The following is a 24,102-nucleotide window of genomic DNA, read 5'->3' as shown; positions in this document are numbered from 1 at the left end:
ATGCTGGAAACACAGGGATTTAGCAAAGGCAGGGATTTATTTAACCAATCCAAATTAGAGTAGGGGATGGAAAAGTACCACAGCGACAGTAAAATACAACAGAAAGGCTCACTGAGACAGGCAATTCTGAGGTGCAGCGGAGGTTTGATTTACATTAATTTGGGAGGCTTCATATTTTTCAAAACCATTCTTCCGCTTCCTCCATCTCATCTGTCCGCAAAAAAAACAGGCTCTCGACAAAAGTGATTGAAACCAAATCTCCTGGTTACTCCCACACAAGGGTTATCAGTAGCTAACCACCACACTGACAAAATGCTACAATAATTAGTGCCAATGCTTACTGCCTTAATGCAAATCAGAGAATATGGTACTAGGGTTCACACACGGCTACAGAGTGCCCCGTTGATGATGGGCGGTGTGTGCCATAGCCAACCAACAATCAGCTTTTAAAAATATACTTTTTTAGTAAAGAAAAGACAAAAAAAGAATCAGAATTTTAAGGCATACAATAACCAAACCTCAAATGACAAAGATACCACACGTAGTATGTGTTACAAACAAAAAGGAAAATGTCTCCAACACATACCTGGACACATTTTGAAGCAGAAGAAAAATGTCTCATTCTATCTTTGGTTCTCTACCTCCTCTTCCCTCTAACCCCATTGACCCCCTCTCTTTCTCTCTTCCTCTCTATATTGATGCGGGTATTTAATTAGTACCATAGACACAAAGTTTCTATTTCTTGTTACTATTGTGCTCTGTTGTGCATAAGTAAGGCACCTTGTTGATAAATCAAAAACAAAAAAAGGAAGGACTTTTCAAAAGGAAAAAAAAAGAGGGATGCAAGGACGGAGGCCAACGAAGGACACATTTTTTTGCATTTTATGTGAAAAAAGACTGGGCGGAGACATTTACCTTGAGAAAGAGAAAAAAAAAGAAAAACAGGGAGCTGCTGAAGAGAAGAATAAATGACGGACACTTTCTCTCTTTTGGCACGTCATGTCAGAACTGTGGTACTCTGACCCCAAGAACGGGGCAAAATGGAGGGGGACAAAACAATGACCTCCAAATGTCCCGGCTGATTCAATGTGTTTTATTGGAAGGTGTGTGGGGGGTTGAAGCCCGGGACTCAATAGTTATCTATATGGTCTTAAGATGCAACTGTAGCATTTCCAACAATGTAGTCAGATTAGCGGTGCAGATTGGATACGAGACGGTCATTGTAGAGGAGCTGATCAGAACGTACCAACTAACTTCACGTTGCTGTAAGCAGTGAGTTAAAGTCACCAAAGGAAGATGAGCAAAAATCAGTTTGTGTGGTTACACAGTTCAGTGAGCATCGGTACATAGCTAGATTCAGCTCTAGGTATTAGGCTGACAAAATGGCATTTGTTTGTAGTGAGAACCAGTGTGGCTACCTCACTAAGCTGAGTGGTTTGTGAAACCGCCACTAATACCAAAGATACTGCAGCCTACCAGTCCCAAACTGCCTAGGGGGACACAAAGAGAAAAAAAAAGAAAAAGAAGAGAGGCCCCCTCCTCTTTGTCCAAATCAGACACACACTCAACATCAGACACACACACCTACATACACATACATACGTACATGTTAGTACTAACAGCGCAGTCAGGCTGCATCGTGCCACGTTGGAGGAGGTGGCTGCCTTGCAGACAGAGTTGAGTGCCTTTTCCCTTCAACCACGGGTGGGACTGCACTGGACACACACACACACACACACACACACACACACACACACACACACACACACACACACACACACACACACACACACACACACACACACACACACACACACACACACACACACACACACACACACACACACACACGCATAAACTGCACACCCATTTACAAACATGCACTCACACACAGACAATGCACGCATAATTGGATGGACAGAAAGGAGCGGGGGGGGGGGGGGGCACAATGAGAGGGACACAGAGTGGGGGCTGTGTCAGCATTTTCTCCCATATTGACTTTCCATCTTGATACACTAGAATACAAGCACTTTATCATGTAGAAAGTCTATAAAACATTTTCTATACACTATTTATTTGAAACAAAATTATATGTTACTCCTTAATCTGTCAGAGTCTTTGTTACTGTATCGTTGATCTTCTAGGTAGCTCACAGCCCTTGTGCGTTCTCTTTTTTCTCTGCCCGGCGTGCTTTTACTCTCGGCCACTTTGCCTCCCTCACATCAGAGATATTTTTGTGTAACAGAGAAAGAGGGGGGTAAAAAGGCGGAGGCTCTAAGCGCTCGGAGGGCTGTAGTTGTAAAAAACCATACCACTAAATCTCTCTCTCGCCCCCTCTCTCTCTCTCCACTGCGTGCAAGCACAGAGGCGGCACTCGAAAAGTGTGGAAGACTCACTGACAGCTTACAGACACAAATTCTCTCCTCCCTCCACTTGCTGTCCGGTCGACCTCTCCCCCTGGCTAGTGCTAAGACTCGGTAGGCGTGTGTTGACAATTAATTCTGAAATACCTCAAAAACCTTTCATGTAAACTTTATGTAATTTAAACTGAAAATAATACTGCTAATGATAACAATGATTATGAAACTATGATACTATGATAGTTAGTTTTGGAACTTGTGACTTGAAGCTTTATACTGTTAAATTCCGTTTATTTGTTTGCTCATTTTTCTCGTACGTTCTCTTTGTTTGTTTTTGCTACGGCATGTACTTACTGTTTTCATAAAGGAAAGACATTGTGAATGTTCCTGTGGAGGGTTACACGAGAAAAGAAGAGACAGAAGAGAAGGCTGGAATAGAGGGATGAGAGCTACTCACTTTAGATGTTTAGTTCAAAGCTCTTTCATAGGCGGGTAGATTTAAATATAATTTGGGCTGGATTTTAAACCAAAAATTTGATGATAAACCAAAGGAGGAATAACCTTTTACTCATCGTTAGCTTTCTTCTGCCTTTAAGTTGTCTTTTCTCTGAAAAAAAAAACACAAAAAAAAAACTATTTCACAGTTACTTTTGAAGGTTCCTGGGTGTGTTCAAGTGCTCCTGATGTTCTTAGAATATTAAAGACCAGCACCTCCTGTTGAAAAGAAGGTGCACTTTTTTCTTTTGTGCATGGATATTGTATAACTGTATAGAAACCAACAGGAATAACCTGTGATTTTTGTGGGGAGAGGAGGAGGATGGAAAGACTTGGGTGGAGTGGGTGGAGAAAGGGTGGGGGATATTTTGGTTATCAAAACAAAAGACAGGGGGTGGGAGGATTTGGGTTTTCGGCGTGGGAGGGGCCCTTGTTTTTAGATTTTTCCGTCACTGTTGGATTCACTGGTTGTGTGCATGTGTTGTTGCAACCCTTCCCCTTTCCCCCATGTTTCTTTGATGTATATAAATCCCGACAGTAGGGGGCAGTGTGTGCTTGGGGAGGTCAAACTCCTCTCCTCCCAATCAATAGCATCCAATCTTCATTCCTCAGCTTGAGGTCCTCACTCGGGTCCTGAACCGTGTGTCTTGCTTTTCCAAAGACAGGCTGTTTACTTGGAGTTAATCAGAGGGACACACACAGACCCGAGTGGCCTTGAATATTCCTGTATGTCTGTCTACATGCTTTTCTTCAATCCGTGTATGTGTGTTCATTTGTACCTATGTGGACGACAACGTGCTTTCTTTTTTATGCTCTTTTACTATGGGTTGCAATATTTGTCATGCGAAAATTTGAAAACCATTTCTTACTGACTGACCGACCAACCAACCACAGTACCACTTGGCAACCGATCATCCCACCAGAAATGTCATCAGCATTTACTGTCAAACAGCATATGTGTGTGTGTGTGTCATTTCACCCTGGGATCGAACAGGTTGCCAGTGGGGCTGATGTAGACACCCCCAGTCACACTGTGCTCTCCCTCTTCTGTTACCTGTTAATCAATCAGAACCAAGTGTCTTTGTGATGGTAGAAGACAATCAGTTTCAAAACAAGAAAAAAGGTAGAGAGAGGGCAGGCCAGTGGAGAGGAGGAAGGGGAGGATGGAAGAACAAAATCCAGGGAAAAGAGGCTGTCTGATTTATGACGAGCTGTAGTGCCCGACTGCCGAAGGACCCATCTGCCCGTCCCTCTCAGACACATCCATTTGCCATCCCATTGCATCCAAATCTGACAGCGGAGTTCAAGCTCAGCATGATAAAATCAAAGACGCATTCAACATTTTCAATTCACTCCCTCCTCACCCACTGTCACTTTTCACCCTCCTGCCAACATTTAGTGCAACACAGGAGTACGCCCCCCAAAAAAACTGTGGTCCAAAGACCACATGTTTTCCATCACCCACCACGATTTCCTGCTAATCTAATGATGATGTAACCAGCCGCGAGGAATAAAAATGGCTCCGGTTGGTGGCTATTGCACAGAGAACTATGCAAACACCTGACCCCCCCAATCTTAATCGTTGCTGCTGGGTCAGAGTGTACAACCCTCAACCCCGACACCTCCCCTCAACATTTAGATGCTCATACTTAGACCTCATGATCCATGAACCCTCCCCTACACGCGCTCCCCGTTGTCCCAGGGCAGGCAGAGAAACCCCAGTCACTCAGGGTACAATAGAGAGCGACTGGGGAGAGAAGAGCACTACAGCTGCCCGTGTTTCTTTAGACATGTCGTACAGCTTTACATGAATGCCCCAAACTGCCACGAACATCAAAATGGAGTCCATGTTGATGTTTGCAAGCTGCTCCTCCCCGCTCATGGCTCCATTGTTCTACGATGTTTGACTGTCTTTGTCCCCAGAGCCAAGGAAGGGCCACAATCAATGCAAAGACACCTACATTGTACTTACTTACGTTTACAAAGTCGTCTGGAGATGGTGGCTTATATTGCACTCCGACAGACAGACACACACAAACAGACACAGGCACATGCTGGACAGGGTGAGTCTGCCTTTTGAGAGTGTTTGCTGAAACCAAAGATGAAATCAGAGGTATGACAATCTGGTTACCAAAACCTAGAAGACAATGTTCAGCTCTCTGGGCTGCTCTACGGGTCCTGTGATGTAACGGCCCTGTGGACATTCCGCCTATTGCACTTAGACACACATATACACACACATTACATACATACACACACATTACATACATACTCACACACAGAGACACACGTCCACTCACACAGAAACAAGGGATAAGCCCACTCAAGACGTCTGGTCAGAAAGCCTCTTTTCCCTCCTCCCACTGCAGAAGCCGGAGAGCCTGTGGAGGACTTTTAGTTTCACACTAGCTGAGACTTTTGAGAAGGAAAAAAATCTGAGTAATAACTGTTACAGAAAAATAAAAACTAAAAAGGATAATATGGGTAAAATTGCGTGTTTTGAAATAAATTAACAAATAAAACAATTGTAAAACAAAGAAGTCTAGTCGGTTTATTGTGTTTGTTTTGATCTTTAAATTGATCCCAGCAGATTTACCACAATTGTCTTAGACATCAAAGAGGAAAGATATTCATGCAGAGGTAAAATGTGTGTACATACTGTCAATATGTAAAAGTAATAAACAAGAGTTGTGGTACATAATGTATTTTGTTTACAGTATTTACCTTATTGGAAAACCGTAAAAAAGACTTCTAGCTCCACAAAGAATTGCCCACAAAAAAAACAAAAAAATACAGAACGTATGGCAAGTCATCTTTTCAATTCTATGTTGCAGAAACAATCTATATATTCACATATTTTCCCATTAAAAACTCATTCATTATTTATGTGCCAGTCAGGGCGTTATTATTGTCCTTCATATGAATTTGGCCTTGTGAGTAAGGGGATGGGGAGGTTATTAGTTGCAGTCACCTTCTGATCCTGCTGTGGATGCAGGTCCCGGACGTGAGGAGGTGTCCAGGCCCGGCTCCCTAGAAGAGGGCATTAGGGGAACGGCGGAGAGACGTCCCTCTTCTGAACGTTGACTTCAGCTCCACCGGCTGAGGGGAGATGCTGTGGACCTACAATACAGCCAGGTGAGAGTGACATCAGGGACTGTGAACCCATTTTAAATGTTTATACTTAAGGAAATGGAGCCTAAATAACTTGTTGTAAGGGGGAAACAACTCATCTCGTCAGGTAAAAAGAAGGAACACAATCTTAGCGTTCTTACAGAACCATAACGACATGACATGGAACAAAAGTTAGTATATATTATTATATATACTGAGTTTGTGGCCAACAGCAGCAAGGACAGATTCGTCAGAACCCCAAAATTATCATAAAAATACTGAAAATATTGTTTAACCAATGGCAACACCTGAGTGAGACAGTTAAAGGTTGTGGAAGTCTTCAGTAGTTTGGAAAAAAGGCTTACAGGGATAACTAACCTGTGGTGTACTTACTTGTCCCACAAATTCTCATTGTCTCAATTGACTTTTTAATTTTCTTTCCCCATGCAGATGTCTCACCTTCTGTTTGTCATGGACGGTGAGGGTGATATTGACTGCATGAGCTGTAAATGATGGCAAAACGGCTGTCCAGGCAGTGAGCAGAGCGGTGAGCCACACAACTGGATCGACGAAGGCCTTTGCCAGCACGCCTAAAGAAAATCACACAGAGAAATCAAACTTGTTCACAGACATATCGGATCAAAGGAAAACGACATGAAATGATTACTGACATCAACATATCATGCTGTTCCGTATGTTTTTACTTATGTTCTTTTAATACTGTTTGTCACTATTTGGATCAACATTGCTCAGTTATTAAAAAAAGGCATGCAATGAGTTTAGACGTGTACCAATGAAGATGTAATCTGCGGGTGCTTTCTTAAAAAGGACGGTGCTGTGGGTGATGCCGGTGCCAATGAAGAACAGCACCACAGAGACACACACGGCAGCGATATTGATCTTCGTCCAGTTTCTGGTCAGCAGCATAATCTGACAGACATACAAAAATAATGTGAGGGCATGATACATATATCTGGACAGTAACTATAAGGAAGACAGGGTTAAAATTACAGTTGTATATTTGATTGATGTGATTATGTGATGGAACCATTTTTTTCACATTGAAGATGTAAATTTTGTAAAACTAAGGAAAAACAGGAATTCCATGTTGACTTTCTGGTAATGGTAAATGTGTATAAAGCCTTATAACACTTTCAGTTTATCATGACAGAGGAAGGCCTAAAATATTTCCTGTATCAAATTTCCAGAGAGGCTAACATTTTCTGAAGAAAACTTTAGGGTTGAACAAGAGGCTAAGGCCTTGAAAGATACACAAAACACCTCAGCTACAGGTATGTAGTCCACTTTGACTTTTCTTTTTACACAATGGCACCGATATTCCTGTGCACCAACACCTACAGTGCAGGTCTGGCAAAGAAGAAAAAAAAACTACTTGCTTATATAGCTAAAAACAAATACGATTCCAAAAAAAAAATAACTATATAGATAAATGTGACAAACAAAGGAAACTAAACCGCCGCTCTTCTGAGACTTTCAGTTTTCTACAACGCCGGCTTCCCTTCGTCTCACAGTGACCTCTCTCGTCAACTGACGGGGGCTGCGCCAGCCTCCTGCTTTATGGCAACTGGGTCCTACTAAGAAGCACGGATTACATTTAAATTACCAACGCTCCGACAGGAGATTCATACCTGGCCTACACAACACTCAGACGTTTACAACTGAATTAAAACACATACAAAAACAAATTTAGAGCCAGTATGTATTTGAAAAGGCGATTAAAATAGCGTTTCTTACTGTCGCGCAAAACACCCCTCCAACCCTGGCCCACTTGGTACCTTCCCCCGGGAACCTCTGTTCATTAACCAATGGCACCTTGTTAACGGGTTTGCCACTTCCGGGTTAAGACGGCCAAAAAACGCGTGTAGCAGATAAGCAGAAGGTGACAAAAAAAACAATTGTCTTCCATTGCCAAACACTTTTAAGTCATTAATAAAAAGATTTAGTATGAATGCTAGTCTCTGTGTCTTATTTTTAAATACATGGTGTGCTTTGACTTAAAACCCGACCGAAAAGAATGATGCCATGTCGGCAGGCCACACGACGTCAACGAACTGGTGCTAGACGTGAAATCCCGCCGTGCTTTCACAACACAGGCAGCGCCAAGCTACAGGTGTGTGCTTCATTAAAAGGACACGTGGATTTTCCCTGAGACAAATCCCTAGGAGACGGGAGGGAAAGTAATAGTCCGTCTCTGAGAATGAGCCAGCAAACTGCCTGTGTGAAAAACGACTTCTCACTCTTTGTTAGCAGATGGATTTTGTGGCAACTATACAATAATTGAGCTTCTCACAGTTGCAGAAACGGTGTTGAGGGTTTCTCTGCGATTCCTTTCTCTGTCCCCATAGTCGCCCCTGATTATTTTAATGGCCTCATTAGCTTTGCCAGCTTGCCTTTGTATCTACTGCTCCCCGTTACCATTGCCATGCTAACCCTAACCCTGTTGGATGACAGAGCAATTCAGTTTTTTGTGTTTAACATGAGTTCAACCGTAGACACGCAACAAATCAATCATTCCTAACAAGATATGCCTTACTTTTGGATACTCTATCTTCTGTTTGTTTAGAGTCCATCATTTCTAAATGATTACATTTTTAAGGGCTGTAAGTAACGATCATTTTCATTATCGATTAATGGATTAGTTGTTTGATTCGTGTTTCCCCAAAACCTCAAGATGATGTTTTGTTTCGTACACACACCCAAATATATTCAGTTTACTCCCATAGAGGAGCAAAGAAACCAGAAAATATTCATATTTAAGAAGCTGAAATCAAAGAATTGTGACCTTTTTTTTTCATGAAAACTACTTCAACTGATTAATCGATTATCAAAATAGTTGGCAATTAATTTAGTAGTCAATTACTAATCGATTAACTGTTGCAGCTCAGAAAAATGTTCACTTTTCCTTATTTAGTATTGTCATGCGATGACGTTCTATCATCTGTAAATTTTTCAAAATTAATACTTCATCCTGACCTCAATTGTGGCAGTAAACGTGGCTGCCATGGCGACAGTGAATGCCATGGTCTGGTAGTCCAAGGCTGTGTCGTAGAAAACTCCAAACGGTATGAAGAAGAGAACAAGCGAGGAGTAGACGGCATACAGAAGGGACAAGGCCAGTATGAGAGGGCTGGAGAGCTCCTGTCTTTGTCCAGACTTGTACAGCTCCGGCCAACTCAGGCTGCTTTCTGCACTTACATCCTATCATACAAAGTGGCAGCGTAAGTGTTATGACAGAAATCTTTATCTTTATTTATTCATCAGTTCACGAAATTCTCAATCTCACCTTTTCAAAGAAGCCCAAACACATAACTGGGAATGAAGAATAGAGGACTGTGTAGAGAGCGATGAACCATGTCTCATACATAGACTACACAAGAGAGACAGACAGTTTAATATAAGCAAGATGTTTTCTCAAAATGTTAAACTTCAATTCATCATGGGACTGTGAGGCTTCATGTCCTCGAATTGAATCCACCTGTGACTCACCAGGGCACTGAAGCCATTGAAGAACCCAAACCATATGTGCACAAGAGCAAAGCCACAGGTCTTGAACAGGAAGTAGCGCAGGAAGAGGGAAATGCGCCTGTATGACCAGCGCCCGTGGATCAGCAGCAGCCTCTGCAGAAACCTGAACTGGGACAACGCAAAGTCTGCATTCTGCACTGCTTGACCTCCCTCCACTCCTGCCATTCCCACACCAACATGAGCCGCTGTTGGATGACGGTAAGAAAGAAAAAAGTAAAAACGTAAACACAGATAACTCTGATCTGTTGGTTTTGTCTACAGTTTAGCACACACATTGTCTCCGTTATCTTTCACCTGACTTACTCTTGATCATGTTTACATCATTGGCACCGTCCCCGATGGCCATGGTGACTGAGCTGGTGTGTTTCCTGACCAACTTGACGATGTCAGCCTTCTGTCCAGGTGTTACACGGCAGCATAGTACCGACTGACAATGTTCTGCCAGGCTCATGAACGTGGACCCCCATTCCGGTCTCTGATCAAACTCTGCCTATAGGGTACAACATCATCAAAATGGCCCTGTTTTTTTAATGGGTATTTAGAGGAGTTGCCATATTTGCTTTTAGGTTAACAACTTTGTCATCCTGACTAATTGATTTTCACTGAAACTTTAAAAAAGGAAAAAAAAGCTAAAACAAAAAGTTCACAGTTAAACATTTAAAAACTTTGCATTGTATGGGCTGTGGCTGTATCAGGTTTGATCCGCAGAAAACTAGAAAGCAAACTGCCTAACAAATGTCATCAGGTTTTGAGTCCAAATATGCTCAATCCAGATTGGTGCAGTTGTTACATCACCATTTTCCAGCAGAGCCCCACACCAGTATGTTTTTAGAGAAAAAAACAACAACTTAAAACTGATCCTTTCGGTCTAATATCTTTTTACAATGTAAACAGTTGTCGAGGCTTGTATTTCAATGTCAAGTCTCTGATATTACAACACAACTTATTCAGTATTCATTTACAAACTATATTTGTAACAGATATTCGGCCATTTGATAACTTCACAAGTGGTCTTTTTACTGTACAGTCTGGTGTTTACCAGCTCAGGTCCAGTGAGGACCACAGCAGTCTTCGCCCCGGCCATCTTCTTGTCTACAGCCCACAGCTCCATCTGTCTGGCCTTGAAGAAACTGACCCCTGGGTCTGGGGCCTGGAGTATCTGTCTGCAGGAGCAAACACTCAGAGATCAATGAGATGGTGTGCATGTGTGTGTTTGTGTATTTTTATCATTGCTAACCTCAGCTCCTGCCATTCCAGTAATCTGGTGTCAGGATCCAGTAGTTTGCAAGAATATCCGATATTCACCGCAGTCTCTGCGAGGGCAAAGGGAAAATGGAGCAGGAAAGAGAGAAACCACAGTGGGACTTTGTTTTCATGTAGCTACAGCACAACATTCAAAATGGTGCCCCCCCCCCCCCCCTGGAATGTCAAAATACCTTTTTTGTCCCCAGTTAGTACCCATACTTTAAGCCCAGCCTGTTGAAGCAAAGCAATAGTCTCGGGAACGCCCTCCTGAAGCCGATCCTCTATAGCTGTCACCCCCAGAAGCTATCAAAAAAAAGACAGTTAGCAAATTCCTTTTACCTTTCCTGCAGAAGGAATTTCATGGCATTAAACAACACGTGATTTACCAACAACTCTGGCAAACAAGGATCCTATTTTCTTTAAGAAAACCTTTTTCTCTGCCCATGTGAAACTTAATTTAGGGAAACGTGAATGGGTAGAAATCCTTAGGCACAGCTTGATTTAAAAGGATTTATCTATACTGGTCGTGCCGTGTCAATGATCAGCTATAGCACTCCAAGTGGAAGATTGACAACAAGTCTCAGCCCACCTGCAGCTCTCTCTCCATCTGATCATATAGCTTTTCCAGCAGCGCGTCACGGTCACAGGTCGCCATGGCAGCAGACTGGGCCAGAGTTTTACGCCACTGCTCCCATGACGCCTCAGGAACGGATCGAACCGCAACACACAAAGTCCTCAGACAGGCCTGAGAAAACAGCTGAGGGATGATAAGTTAACAGGTTACTTGATTGGCTGCACCTTATCTACAGAGTGAGCTTCAGGCAGAACTGAAGGATCGACAGAGAAAACATGAGATAAACATTTTAGTACTGCATGCATGCCTCAACTAGTCTCAGTAGGACTAAACTAGAGATGGGCGGCCAAATATGTCCTTTAAACGATTCTTTAACTTTCCTCAGAGATGTAATCAGACAGTTGATAACAATGACAGAATATATCGTATGTCCATTAGGATTCATACACACAATCTAGAAGAGATCACTAAATTGTTGTGTAAGTTAAACAATAATTCAATTAAGTTATACATTTTTATTTTACTGTGTTTGACTCAGCTTTAAAGCACCTCTGTGGTGTCCTGCTCTTAAAGGAATTTTTGTAAATACACCTGTGTGTGAAGCTACAGCCAGTAGCCACAGGGGAATCAGCTAGCATGGCTGCATTCAAAACAAAATCCTGCTTCTACCAGCACGTCTAAAGTTCACTTTATCTGCTAAAAGATTTTAAAAGAATACTGTAACAATGTTAAACTGAACTATCGTGTGCAGGGCTTTTTCTTGGCCTGGCCAAAGGGGCCAGCCACAGCAATCCGCAAGACTTGAGTTTCACTTAAGATGTAATTTTGAACTTCTTAACACTGAAATGTAAAACAAAAATATCCTGACACTGTGCCACAGACTGTAAAAAGCAGGCTTAGTAGGTGTACTGTGCAGCCCACACTACTGGTTCAGTAGAAAACTCGAGTTCACCTCAAGCGCTCTTTCAGTCCTCTCCTGATATTGCAAGTCCTTGTGCAGTCTCTCCAGGATCACTATGTCCGCCCCTTTACAGTACAGCTTTAACCCACCCTCTGGCTCCCGAACTGGAAAACAACACAAAACCAGTATAGATAAGTTGACTCAGAAAAGTAAAAACATTGTAAGTTTGAAAATGTTTTGTTGGTGTATTTCTCGGACAACTCTCACCCAGTACAGACATGCGTCTCCTCTTGCTCGTAAAGTCCAACAGTGCAAGCAGCTGATATTGTCGAGTGACCCCCAGCTCAGAGACGCTGATGAAGTCTCTTGCCCTAGACAGGAAGACCCAGCCCAGCTCCCTGGCTGCACCAACAAGAGTCTCCTCATCCGGAGACGCGGACTGGTAAAATAGAGCCTCTGAAGGGATCAGCACACAAGATGGCGAAGGTGAACATATTCTTTCCGAGGAATGGTCCATTGTGCAAATCAGTAACTCTATCCTAGCATGTTTTACATCAGATTCAGAACAAGAGGCTTAGTGGTAGAAAAATGATTGTGACAAAATGCATCTCTCTTTCAAATTTGGTTGAAACTGGCCCAAGTGTTGTCTGAGATTACAGTCAATTACGGTGTAAATACACACACACACACACACACACACACACACACGAACAGGGCCCACCTTCCTTCCACTCTGTCACGACAGTGTGACACAAAGACAGTGCCGTGAGGAACTGTCTGCTGGGCGGACACTGCTGTCCTCTGAGCTTCTCCACCAGGCTGGGAGCCGACATGTGCAGACCACCGCAGGAGAACGGATTCCAGCTCAAGTCCATGGGCTGCACGCATTAATGGAAAAGACAAACAAACAGATGAGAACAGGCATACAGACCAACCCTTAGAATTAGGTTGGCAACGCATAAGGAGGAGGTGAAGTTGTTCAAAGGCACAGATTTGAGTGTAATAGTATGGTACCTCTACGTCCTCTGCTCGGACTGATGCATCACCTATGGAAGTAGAACAATTATTATACTATATTACACTAATTATTATACACGTAGACAAACATTATATAAAGACTGGCAAAGCATTTGAAATGGACAGACAGACAGACAGACAGACAAACAGAAAGACAGACAGACAGACAGACAGACAGACAGACAGACAGACAGAGACAGACAGACAGACAGGGGGTCGGCAGCAGGAAATGGCTCAGACACATGACATATGGTTGATGTGAATCTGACAAGGTTTCAATTACAGTTGGTCTTCTGTGGGCAGAGCTGTTGTTAAATATTTAGTAGATGGACTGGTGGCTGTTGAATATGAGCATGTTAAGTGTCCCCTGTTGTCTCTCTCTTGAGAAATGAGTTTCATCTGTGGTTTATGTAAGGCCGCGACCCCAGAGGGGATCTTTGTTCCACTGTCAGCCGCTGAGGAAACCTTTGCTCGCTGCTCATTATCAAACCTCCGTTTCATAAATGAATACTCAAGGTGTTAATCCGACAGGATACAACATTTTAAATTCACACATTCTTGGAGACAAATTGGATTGTTGGACAAGCAGGTGCCAAACAAAACACTTGTTGGATTTTTTTTTTAAAGCGGACATTAATTAGTGCTTTCAAAATTAAAATCACAATGAATGATCTCTTTTTCATTTAACAGTGGAGACCAGTGCTCAACTTCTTTTCCATTTTCAATCTTCAGCATTGAGAAATTATTAAGAAACACTTTCTATTCTAACACCATTGATTTGAAAAGGTCACCTGAGTAATAATGGCCTGTTAATGCCTTTCCTTTTGAAAGATTCATACAAAATAGGTAGGATATGACGCATCTGTCTAAACTTTATAGACCACCTGAAAAGCTACATGACAAATAAATAAATACAAATTAAAGCTTCTTAAAATCCTGTAAAGAGGTATTTTGCGAACTTTATTAATTTATAAGTTGATGTGCATCCTGTTGAAATTGGAATCCTAGGTAAAATTAAGAGCAGGAGGAACAGGAGAAAAATGTGATTTTACCTCTTCGTAGAGAGTGAGGTTATTTGAAAATATGAGGGGTTGAAACTTTAATTTCCAACTACCTGTGTCGTGTGAGTTTGGGTAGTGCTTTGTCTTGAGCTTGTTGTGGGTCTAGGGTTTGCTTCAATTGAAATTTCTTCTAAAAGATTAACTTTGTTTTGTGGTTTAGTCGTTTACTGGTTGGAAAACCATGGGACAGTTTCAGTTTGTCAATAAGAAATAGGACTACTGGCTTTTCATTGTTACCATAGATCTCCCCTGCTATGCAGCACTGTCTCAAGACCAAACGGTTCTGAGTTAGGGTCCCAGTTTTGTCACTCAGGAGGTATCCCACTTGGCCAAGCTCCTCGTTCAGCGAAGTGTTCCTCGCTTGGGCCGGTCTGCCTGCCGGCTGCCAATACATCTCCATATCCCAGCCAATGAACTGGCTGTGGACCGTGTGGATCAGCTCAAACCTGTGGACACACCGGCATGGAAGACAAGACAGTAAACACGGGCGTGCTTAACATGTACGTATTGAATGTAAGTATTGAAGATGTAACCAACGAGATGTAGAGGGCTATGGGCATGGCTGGGCTGAGCAGGATGATGTAGCTCCAGAAGGTGAGGAAGCCGGTGTAGACTGGATTGGCGTTAACCACTACAGTGGACGAAATATCAGCGTTGCCCATGACCTGACTCGAGAAAACGCCGCTGAGGATGGCATGGAGCAGAGCGACCAGCAGCACAGACAGGACTATCTTGAGATTCAGGATATAAACAAACACAGTTTATATTAACTGCACAAAGTGCCTCGTGGTGGTCGTCGTCCTCCTGACCTTTACTCACTCACCCCGATCACCACTCTGTTGAAAACCTTTTCCACTTGCGTCGTCTTCACTCTCTGTTTGCCGGAGTTCCTCAGGATCTTAGTGTCTGCGCCTGGTACAGAACAGACTGCTGTTAGATGTGATGCGATGAGGCAGCCTTGCAATGCGAGATGGGAGGCCATCCGGCAGCCAGAGGGGGACAGTTTGAGTCCTTTTGTCAGCGAGCATCTGCTGATGTGCCCTTGAGCAAGATGCTGACTCCCTATTGGCTCCGAGGGCGTGTGACCCCGCTGCCGAGAGGTCAGGGGGAGGGGAGAATTTCCCTCGCAGGGATCAATAAAGTATTACATTATGTTTTCCAGTGGTGTTGTCTCAATCTGAGATCAACTACTGAAGGACATGGAGCTGAATGTGTGAAAAAAACAAAACTAGGAATGTGTCACACTCTCAAATTTGTTCAAGGAAAGAAAACGGTTTCAAACTTACTCCTACAACGACACGTAAACCTTGATCATGCTTAATTTAAAGTTAGCTATGTGAAATGTGTCTGTGTGTGTATGTGTCTGTGTGTGTATGTGTATGTGTGTGTATGTGTGTGTGTGCGTGTGCATGTGTGCTCGTGCGTGAAGGGGGGTAAGAGTTATAATCAGGCTGAACTGGGGGTCATACCAATAGACATTCTCTTATGAATGGTATAGAAACCCATCTCTGGAAGAATTTGATCTATTGATCTGCTTCACCAGAACTGAAAGGGTCACAGCGGTGACATCCGTGACACCTCTGCCTGGTTCAGTAATATCTGATCAATGATCACTTAAAAGACAGGAGGAGCCTGTAATCGGCCAGATGTTAACACACCCACTCCTGCAAGAGTTAAGTACTGTCCATAATTAGCAATATAATGCATTCCGCATAATAAAATTTGTCATTGAAGGTAGCGGAGGCCCGGTAGAGGGTGAAATGAGGACAGGGGGACTGGAAACAAAACGTTTAGTTAAAGTCTCTCTTTGTCTAGTACTCAACAGACCAGACCGAGGGGTTTATGAACAAAAACTGTATCATCCTTTTCCTCTCTATCATTTCTCAATGACAGGATTTCCATAAATAAAAAAAAACAACTTGTGCTGAAACCCCCTTTCGATACCGATGATTGTTCAACATGTACCAGTGTATATGGCAACACCATAAGCAAACGCTGTGTTGCGTAGGACCGTTCCCCTCAGGAGGACGTGGGCGTGGTCCAGCGGATGACACTCTCCTTGCCAGTGCAGCTCTCCTCTGAAGGTGTAAAGACTATTGTTGGGTTCCTCGCAGAGCAACAAACCTGTAAAATGAGAGGTTGTATTTTTTACTCTTTTTAAAAACAAGCACATTTGGAATCAGATTTTCGTAACAGAAGTCGCTACCGTCAAAGGCAGCAAGGGTTTCATCTGAGGGTTGAGAGGTCAGCTGAGTGTGTGTGGCACTGAGCGCCTGCCGGTACTTGAGGTTGGTCTCTCTGTGTGCAGAAAAGAGAGGACAGGACAGGACTTTTCGTGTGCAAGTAAATACTCTCATGAAGAGTCTGTTATTCTTAAGTTCCTGATTAAGGAGCATAATAATGATTAAAAGCTTTTATTTCCATAAAATATGGCCTAATAAAACAATAAACCAAATTATTAAGGCAGCTTTTACCCATATACAATATGTGTCACTCCAATGCCTCAGATGTGCAGGCATGGCCCCATCTGGCTGCTCAAGAGTGTTTCAATGATTTTAGTGTTAGTAAGTTTTTGTCATCAAGGCCCAAGAACTACAGACCTTGACAATCTTGAGCATCTAACATTAGTATCACCATTGAATCATTTCTATTTGTGCAATTATTTTTACCTTTATCTATTAACAATATATTCAAGTTTTAAATGTTTTAGTACCTAACTGTTTTTACTTGTTTTACTATATACTGCACAAAAATGCACCATCACCACCACCACCACCACTACTACTTCTACTGCTTCTCCTACTCCTCATGAAGTTAATACATATAATGTTTCATCAACTGTTGAACTGTTACACATTTTTCAGCAGACTAAGGAATCAAAATAAGTAATAATTCATTAGGTTGACTGTGATTCCTACCCGTCAATGTCTGCTGTCTCCACATAACACAAACTGTGAGGCTCTGAACTACACAGGAGGAGAAGGTCCGCCTGCAAGGAAGGAACGAAAATATTCATATGGACAGAGAAATGGGAAATAGACATGGAAAGGTATTGGGAATACAAATGGAGCGACTGAGCATTTGCATTTCAAAATCCAACTGCTGCATGCCACTTTGCTGAAATGGTCTACTTTAAAACATTCTACTTTATTGCAGCGGTCTGTAGTGGAAGCTAACAAGCAATCAAATCAATTGTATTCCATTAGCACAACCATAATCAGACACTTTCTTCTAAAAAATTTTTAGTTTTTATAAATCGAGTATCTTACTGGGATCACTTGGTCTTTGTGGATTCGCAGAACATCTCCCACACACAGGTCCTTCCACTGAGCTGAGTCAAAACTGATACAGAGAACAGAAGAGCAGTATTTACATTTTTTTAATTAAAAAGTAAAATTTGCTGGTTCTTTAATAGTGTCACTACCTTACAAGCACAGCATATGATTTGAAATTGATGAAATTGAATAATTTACTTGAGATCCAAAAATAGCCCCACCACCAGATTTTAAAATCCATGGACTAAAATTTCCAAAAAATGGACATACACCAAAAAAATGTCTACAGTATATCTCAAGAAAGTTATAAATGTGATGCAATGAAAGGTGTTTTTTCATCAGTAAGGTCTGTACACTTAGAAGCAAAGAAGACCTATATTTTGAATGATGTAAAGTGTGTTTTTCTTTTGAATGTACAACCAATACCTTCAACTACCACTATGTTTAAAACAATGCAATATTCAATTTCCTTAACTGCTCTTCTCATGTAGGTACAACATACTGTAGGTTAGTGAATAAATAATTCTCTGTTGTCGTCTATCTGCCCACGGGGCAAAGCATGACATCAGAAATTTAACGCACAAACATAATGATGCAAAAATAAATCAGAAGATATGAAATGATGTTATGAAGAAATTGGACATATTTTTTCCAAAAGGAGCAGAAAATACTAAAACACGTTGCTTTTGCTCTGCTCTATTGCACGATGGGACCATGCAGGGATTCACCCATTCCCACTTCATTAGAGCTTCATTAGAGGGTTGTTTCAAATGGAAACTGCGCAGAGTCCTGAGAGAGTAACCCACTGTCTTTGTCCTCACCTCTGGGAGACGAGTATGTCACAGGGTCGAGAGTTAACCTCAAAGTCACTGCGTCTCCTTGCCTGGACCAGAGATGGAGAGAGAGAGACAGATAGACCGGAAGAAGAAAAAAAAGAGAATGAGAGGAGAGAACGAGACAGATTGAGAAGCGTGACGATGCTGGAGGAAAAGAGTGATAGACGGGGTGAGGGAGTGAAGGGTGGCCGCGAAAGGTTGAATAGGAGAAAGGAGAAAGGAGAAACGCCATTACGGGGCTCTACAGTGACACCAGCTGGGAGATTTACACCCTCACCTAAATGATTAGTCAATAGAGAGGGGTCAAGCAAGCGTTTCACCCAGAGCTGTTAACGACCGTAACTCAGTGATGCACTTAACCAGAGAATTCTCCATGCAAAACATCACGCGTGCATTTAAAAGGAAAAGCTTTAATGATGGGAGGGAAAATTAATGCTACTGGGATGACTGGTTTTGTCAATGTGGAGAGGACAAGGAGTCAATGAGGACAATGAAGGAGAGAAAAGAGTGCATATGTGCTTAAGTGCCAGGTGCATAAATGCATGCTGCTCGTATATATTTGTGGTTAAGATCATGCATTTGTGTGTGAGTATGTGCATTCATCGCTGAGGGATAGTCCATCTCCCGGACCACCCCTGGCTGACAGAGGGGGCGCGGGGGGCTGAGAGGCGTGCTCACCATGTCGTTGACGAGGTCTTTGAGACCTCTCACAGAGAGTACGGTGACCAGCGGGATGATGGTGATGTACCAGGGTACGGATGAGATGGCAGGGATGCACTGCGAACGACATGTAAGCACAGAAACACAGTCTGCACACATTGTATAAACCACAAGCGCACACAGAAAGTGACTCCACGAACCAACCCAACCGTTGAAAGCTCGACAAATTGAAATTAAGAAAGACATAATGTAGTTTACGCTGGACTAATGTGATCTCTTAGAAGAATTCATGACGTCAGCTTTAAGAGATTATGGCAAAGTGGTGAATCCACCCTGTGAAAAAAACCCTGGTCTGCAACTATGCAACAGCTGACAATGTCATGGATAGCTTGCATTATATCAATTTACTTTATCATCTGATTATATTATTTAAATATAACATACTATACTCTCTTCAGCCGATCAGTTGAGTTATTTGTTCAGCTGTTGCTCTGTCATGTCACCATCATGTTCTCCTGCTCTTTTTATGTTGTCTACTTGCACTGGAGAACACATCATGACATGTGGTCAATTTAATCTAAAAGAACAGGGTATGCCTCAGGAACATGACAGAATTATTCCTGTAACTTCAGATTGTCCGTGGAGTCAGAGGAAATCAGATTTTCATTCCAAAGAGTATGCTACTTTGTTCTGCTCTTCCAGTTCACCTATTTGAAAAGTGTCAGCATGAAACAGTAAAGGCTGCAGCTTAGCTCATTAAAGTACCCAAGAGAGAACAACAGAGCCTGTATCTGACCTGCATCACCAACATGAGAAGGAAATAGAGGTTGGCCACTCGTTGGAACTGCTCGAACAGCGTCAAGGGCAGAAAGGTCAGAGGGGAGTACTTGTAGCTGTGCACCACATTGTCCTGACAACCAACAGGAACAGCAACAGAGAGTGAGGGAGAAACACAGGAGACACATGTACGCATCAACACATTAACCTGAATGTCGACGCATCATCACGCCAACAGGGGTTAGGGTACCGCTTGGAGGAAAGGGCGCTCGTGCAGCCGCGACTCACCGCGTAACGCCCCCAGTGGAAGCACAAAAAGGATTTCTTCTGTTTGTGTTTGTGGTAGTGGCGGCTGTTTGCCCTCACCTCCCAGGAGAGGCCTGTCAGACACACGGAAGTAAGACGCTTGAGCTCAGCTCTCCATTTGCACAGTGTGATTTAATGTATCGTTCTCAGCAGGCAGCAGATGGATGCTATGTGTGTGTGCTTCTGCGAGTGTGTTGTTGGTGTGCAAGCCAACATGTTACCCATATCTCAAAGGGATTGTTACAATTACAGTTTATTATTATAAATACTGTTTCATTTCATATTTTTTTAAAACAAACATTGAACTTCTCTCCTTTCCTTTTACATCTTAGGAAGAAGTGAGATGAAGAGACAGTGGTGAGCAGGTGAAGAAAAAGGAAAATAAAGAATGTAAATGAAAAGTGACGTACCAGATTCAAAAATCTCCATGGCCATGACGTTGTGAAGACTTGTAGGCTTCTGTTATGCTACAGGAGGGAGACGACAGAGTTAAATGGTTGCTTTTGTCCCCTGCCAATATATGCTAATCAATCTTGTAACTCAACTGCATTACCAAGCTTACCTACAACATAGGACAACAGACAATAGGTTACAAAACACTGTTGATCTAAAAAACGACTCCCCTGCCTGTACAAACCTTATCCATCCTCTACTGACCACTGTATCACACAAACACACCAAATGTTATAAAAGGTGAATTTAAGGCCATTCTGGGCTTGTTTTCCCTATGATGAAATACAGAGAAATATACCAACTTCTCTGGATAAATCTCTGCTGGAATCTGCTGCAGCAGCAATCCTTGTTAGGGAGAACTGAGACCGCTCAGATCCAAGCATCGGCATCAAACCTGTGAGAATTCAAACACACAAGTCACAGCAAGATTAATCAGCATGACAACTGCAATTTGTCACCAATGAACAAAGCACAGAGGGAGAGGACATTAAACGAGCCCTTTCTGACTACAATGAATCATAAGTAGCAGCGTTAAAATAACAAGCACAGTTCAGAAAAGGAATGCTTTTACATGCAGCGTTTTTCCTGTACTGTACTCGACCCTCGTGTAGCCAGGTGACAGAGCTGAGCAGTCAATCAAGAAGCTCCACTGACCACAGCTGCCGATGAACACGGTTGTTTCCATAACCAGCATTCAGCTGCTTTTCATAAGACACACCTGCTTCATCCGTGCCCCTCCGTTCTCTTTGTCCTTATGCTGGTGCAACATGTCCCCGGCCCCACCTCGCTCTTTCTCCCAGGTAAAGGCTCCGGTGTCACAGCCTGTATTCCCAATGCACCTTACCTGTGGAGAGAAAGAGGGACAGAGGAGGGGCGACAAAGCCTTTAGAGTATGAGCACATCAAATCACTGTTTTGTTTAACTCATTTGTAAACAGGTTTTTTTTAGGCAGTTTTAGTATTTGGTGGTAAACTATCAGGAACCAGACCCAGAAAGATTGCAAATATATTACCTTTAACTAACAAAAACAGCAAGTCCTTGTAAGAGTATGGAACTGTCGCTTTTGCACCATGGCAACTGTGGGGGTATTGGTTTACAGGAATGTGAAAGCAGTAAAGTTTTGCATTCAGACTGGGCCAACAACCTTCTCCTCTCCTGTACTCATTTGTTGCATTTTTTTTGTTTCTTATTATTACTATTTTATCCTACATATAAATGTAACAACATTATACATATGTATACATTTATACAGAATAGTAGTTACAATTATTTTTTGTAGTTTATTTGTATTTATTATTAATCCTATTATTATTATTATTATTAAGAACAATAATAATAATAAGGATGATGATGATGAAGATGATGATGATGATGATGAAGAAAAGACAAAGGAGAAGAAAAATTGCCTGTTGTGTTAAGTGAATAATTTATTTACATTCATAAAATGAAACATTGAACAAACATGTTAAGGTAGTTAGATAATTACAGTATATGCAGTATGTTAGTAAAAAAAAAATTAATCTTTATCTTTACGTTCACCTGTAGGATTAGCATTAGTCAAGCTCTGCATTATTTATTTGCAAGACTTCGAGTTTCACATTCTGCCTTCTTTGTGAATCTAATGCCACCATGTGGAGGTAAGCGCCCACTGCAGTTTAACCATCTGATGATGAAGGTCATAAAGGGTGAAAATGTAAACAATGGCACTTCTGAACAAATGGCAGTTCACTGAATTGATATTTCCACCCAGTGTCAGTTAAATGTGCTTTTGTGGTTTCATATCCCTTTTTCTCTTTCCTCGGCCCGATGTCAGTGCGGTCGTCCCCACAAAGGCCACGCATCAGCACCTAAACGTGTGCGAATCTTGCCACTTACATGTGTGTAAGCGAGCGTGCGTGCATATCTAGGGTGATCTGTCCTTGCCTATCTATTTTTAAAGCTGGGCTGTGCATGACAGTGGTTAGGGTAATGTGCAGGTGGTGTGCTATAGGTTCTCTTGGGCCTCCACGAACAATGACAGCCAATAGGCCAGGCTCCCCCACCACAGTTTAGCCGTTGCCCATCACGTCTGCTACACTTCACAACTGTGAAGACACAGGCGAGGTGTAATCTTTACAAGAAATCATTAGGAAGAAATATGAAGAAAGAGGCACAAGCTTCATTAAAATGTAAGAATACTAGAAAATATGGTCAGAATTTCAAAACTAAATTCAAGAGATAATGAATTCTTAATTTGAAAGGGTTAAAAACATTAAGTGTTGTAGCTGCACATAATCTTACATGACTAATGCAAGTTTGTGGGCCGGCTGCCAAAAGAAATCAAGCCCTGCCAACATTAATGACATTTCTCATCTTATTTTACAACTTTTAGTTTCTTGGAACTGACCAGCTGACAAAGATGTAATTTTTTTAAATGCAAAAGAAAAGATTCTCGTTCTTCCTGCAGCTTCACTTTCCGTTGAGAAGAACAAAAGAAGTAAAGATGAACAATTTAACTTCCTCATGTTTTGTTTGATTTACCGAAAATGTAAAATAACTCATGTTCATTTGTAAAGGAAATATTGGTCACTGTGTCCAGTGACTGTGCTGTATTACTATTTTATTGAAATGATAATTCTGTGCCACATGATAAAGCATTGATGAATTCAGTGAGGTGTTATTTAGGTTACGGGCAACATCTATTTTAACTGAGCCACAGCTGTCACTTCATAAGAATCTCTACACTGACAATGAAAAACGGGGGGCGGGACATTACAACATCAAAGTTTACAGGAATGAATATAATAGATTAAACGGTGAGTCCCCTGGGGGTATCACTTTGTCAAGTGACATGTGTGGGAGCCCACTCAGACTCAGTGGTGATAAACCTGTGGTTTAGAGGGGAGGTTGTGCAGAGCTGCGAGAGACACAAATAAGACGCAAAAGGCTCAAATGTTGACGGCAAAGCTTAGCTGGATAATAGCTTAACCTCAAATGTAAAATTTAATGGAACTAGATTATGCTAAATGTGATGAGTATGACCCGAATTTCAGTAGGAAAACAAATTTGATTGTTCTGTCATTTCACATGACAACTGAAGGAGAGATGGGTCAACAAACCGCAGGAGACTGTGACAGTGTGAAAATAAAAGCCAGTGTTTTTGATTTTCTTTTATTTGTGACCACTCCAGAAACCTTGACAACGACGGTCCTCCAAACTTAAGGAAGTATTTAACCCAAACCACAATCTTTATCAAAACATAACCAAGTAGTTATTATGCCTAAACCAAACCAAACTGTGACCATAAGCTTACCCGAGTTCTTTTATTGTAATCATGACAAATACATGTTCAGTTTGTTCATCATCAGTACAAACAATAATGAAACATGATTTACCATGAAAACTCTTCAACATTACAGAAAACACTAACACTGTAACTGTACTGTAACATAAATACAACCAGAAATCATGACATCAATGATGACATCAGTATGAATGTAGTAGTA

At 42.0% G+C, this 24,102-nt stretch overlaps 2 protein-coding genes across 2 annotated transcripts in view; one reads left to right on the top strand and one right to left on the bottom strand.

Moving 5' to 3' along the window:
- Positions 1 to 1,740, top strand: part of onecut3a (one cut homeobox 3a) — a 20,880-nt gene extending 19,140 nt beyond the window's left edge. Inside the window, exon 2 of the mRNA XM_035648800.2 lies at positions 1 to 1,740. This exon is cut by the window's left edge and continues 1,731 nt beyond it. The gene's annotated coding sequence lies outside the window, so the exon portion shown is untranslated.
- Positions 1,741 to 5,409: 3,669 nt separating this feature from the next.
- Positions 5,410 to 24,102, bottom strand: part of atp8b3 (ATPase phospholipid transporting 8B3) — a 33,631-nt gene continuing 14,938 nt past the window's right edge. Inside the window, exons 4-32 of the mRNA XM_035648455.2 lie at positions 21,336 to 21,461; positions 20,920 to 21,011; positions 20,575 to 20,631; positions 20,147 to 20,238; positions 19,878 to 19,991; positions 19,100 to 19,198; positions 18,407 to 18,468; positions 17,580 to 17,652; positions 17,229 to 17,299; positions 16,517 to 16,608; positions 16,276 to 16,434; positions 15,134 to 15,222; positions 14,848 to 15,041; positions 14,548 to 14,756; positions 13,247 to 13,278; positions 12,954 to 13,110; positions 12,500 to 12,688; positions 12,284 to 12,396; positions 11,347 to 11,514; positions 10,949 to 11,060; positions 10,750 to 10,825; positions 10,552 to 10,675; positions 9,816 to 10,002; positions 9,474 to 9,697; positions 9,271 to 9,354; positions 8,961 to 9,185; positions 6,758 to 6,896; positions 6,426 to 6,556; positions 5,410 to 5,975 (exon numbers count right to left, since the gene is read on the bottom strand). Of these exons, the coding sequence (XP_035504348.2) occupies positions 5,886 to 5,975; positions 6,426 to 6,556; positions 6,758 to 6,896; positions 8,961 to 9,185; positions 9,271 to 9,354; positions 9,474 to 9,697; positions 9,816 to 10,002; positions 10,552 to 10,675; positions 10,750 to 10,825; positions 10,949 to 11,060; positions 11,347 to 11,514; positions 12,284 to 12,396; positions 12,500 to 12,688; positions 12,954 to 13,110; positions 13,247 to 13,278; positions 14,548 to 14,756; positions 14,848 to 15,041; positions 15,134 to 15,222; positions 16,276 to 16,434; positions 16,517 to 16,608; positions 17,229 to 17,299; positions 17,580 to 17,652; positions 18,407 to 18,468; positions 19,100 to 19,198; positions 19,878 to 19,991; positions 20,147 to 20,238; positions 20,575 to 20,599 (3,330 nt within the window). The 5' untranslated portion in view covers positions 20,600 to 20,631; positions 20,920 to 21,011; positions 21,336 to 21,461 and the 3' untranslated portion in view covers positions 5,410 to 5,885. The remainder of the gene's footprint in view (positions 5,976 to 6,425; positions 6,557 to 6,757; positions 6,897 to 8,960; positions 9,186 to 9,270; positions 9,355 to 9,473; positions 9,698 to 9,815; positions 10,003 to 10,551; positions 10,676 to 10,749; positions 10,826 to 10,948; positions 11,061 to 11,346; positions 11,515 to 12,283; positions 12,397 to 12,499; positions 12,689 to 12,953; positions 13,111 to 13,246; positions 13,279 to 14,547; positions 14,757 to 14,847; positions 15,042 to 15,133; positions 15,223 to 16,275; positions 16,435 to 16,516; positions 16,609 to 17,228; positions 17,300 to 17,579; positions 17,653 to 18,406; positions 18,469 to 19,099; positions 19,199 to 19,877; positions 19,992 to 20,146; positions 20,239 to 20,574; positions 20,632 to 20,919; positions 21,012 to 21,335; positions 21,462 to 24,102) is intronic.

The sequence above is a fragment of the Scophthalmus maximus genome, chromosome 13 (assembly GCF_022379125.1).
Source record: "Scophthalmus maximus strain ysfricsl-2021 chromosome 13, ASM2237912v1, whole genome shotgun sequence".
Lineage (NCBI taxonomy): Eukaryota > Metazoa > Chordata > Actinopteri > Pleuronectiformes > Scophthalmidae > Scophthalmus > Scophthalmus maximus.
Note: the sequence above shows the minus strand (reverse complement) of the source record. Positions and strands in the feature narration are given on the sequence as shown.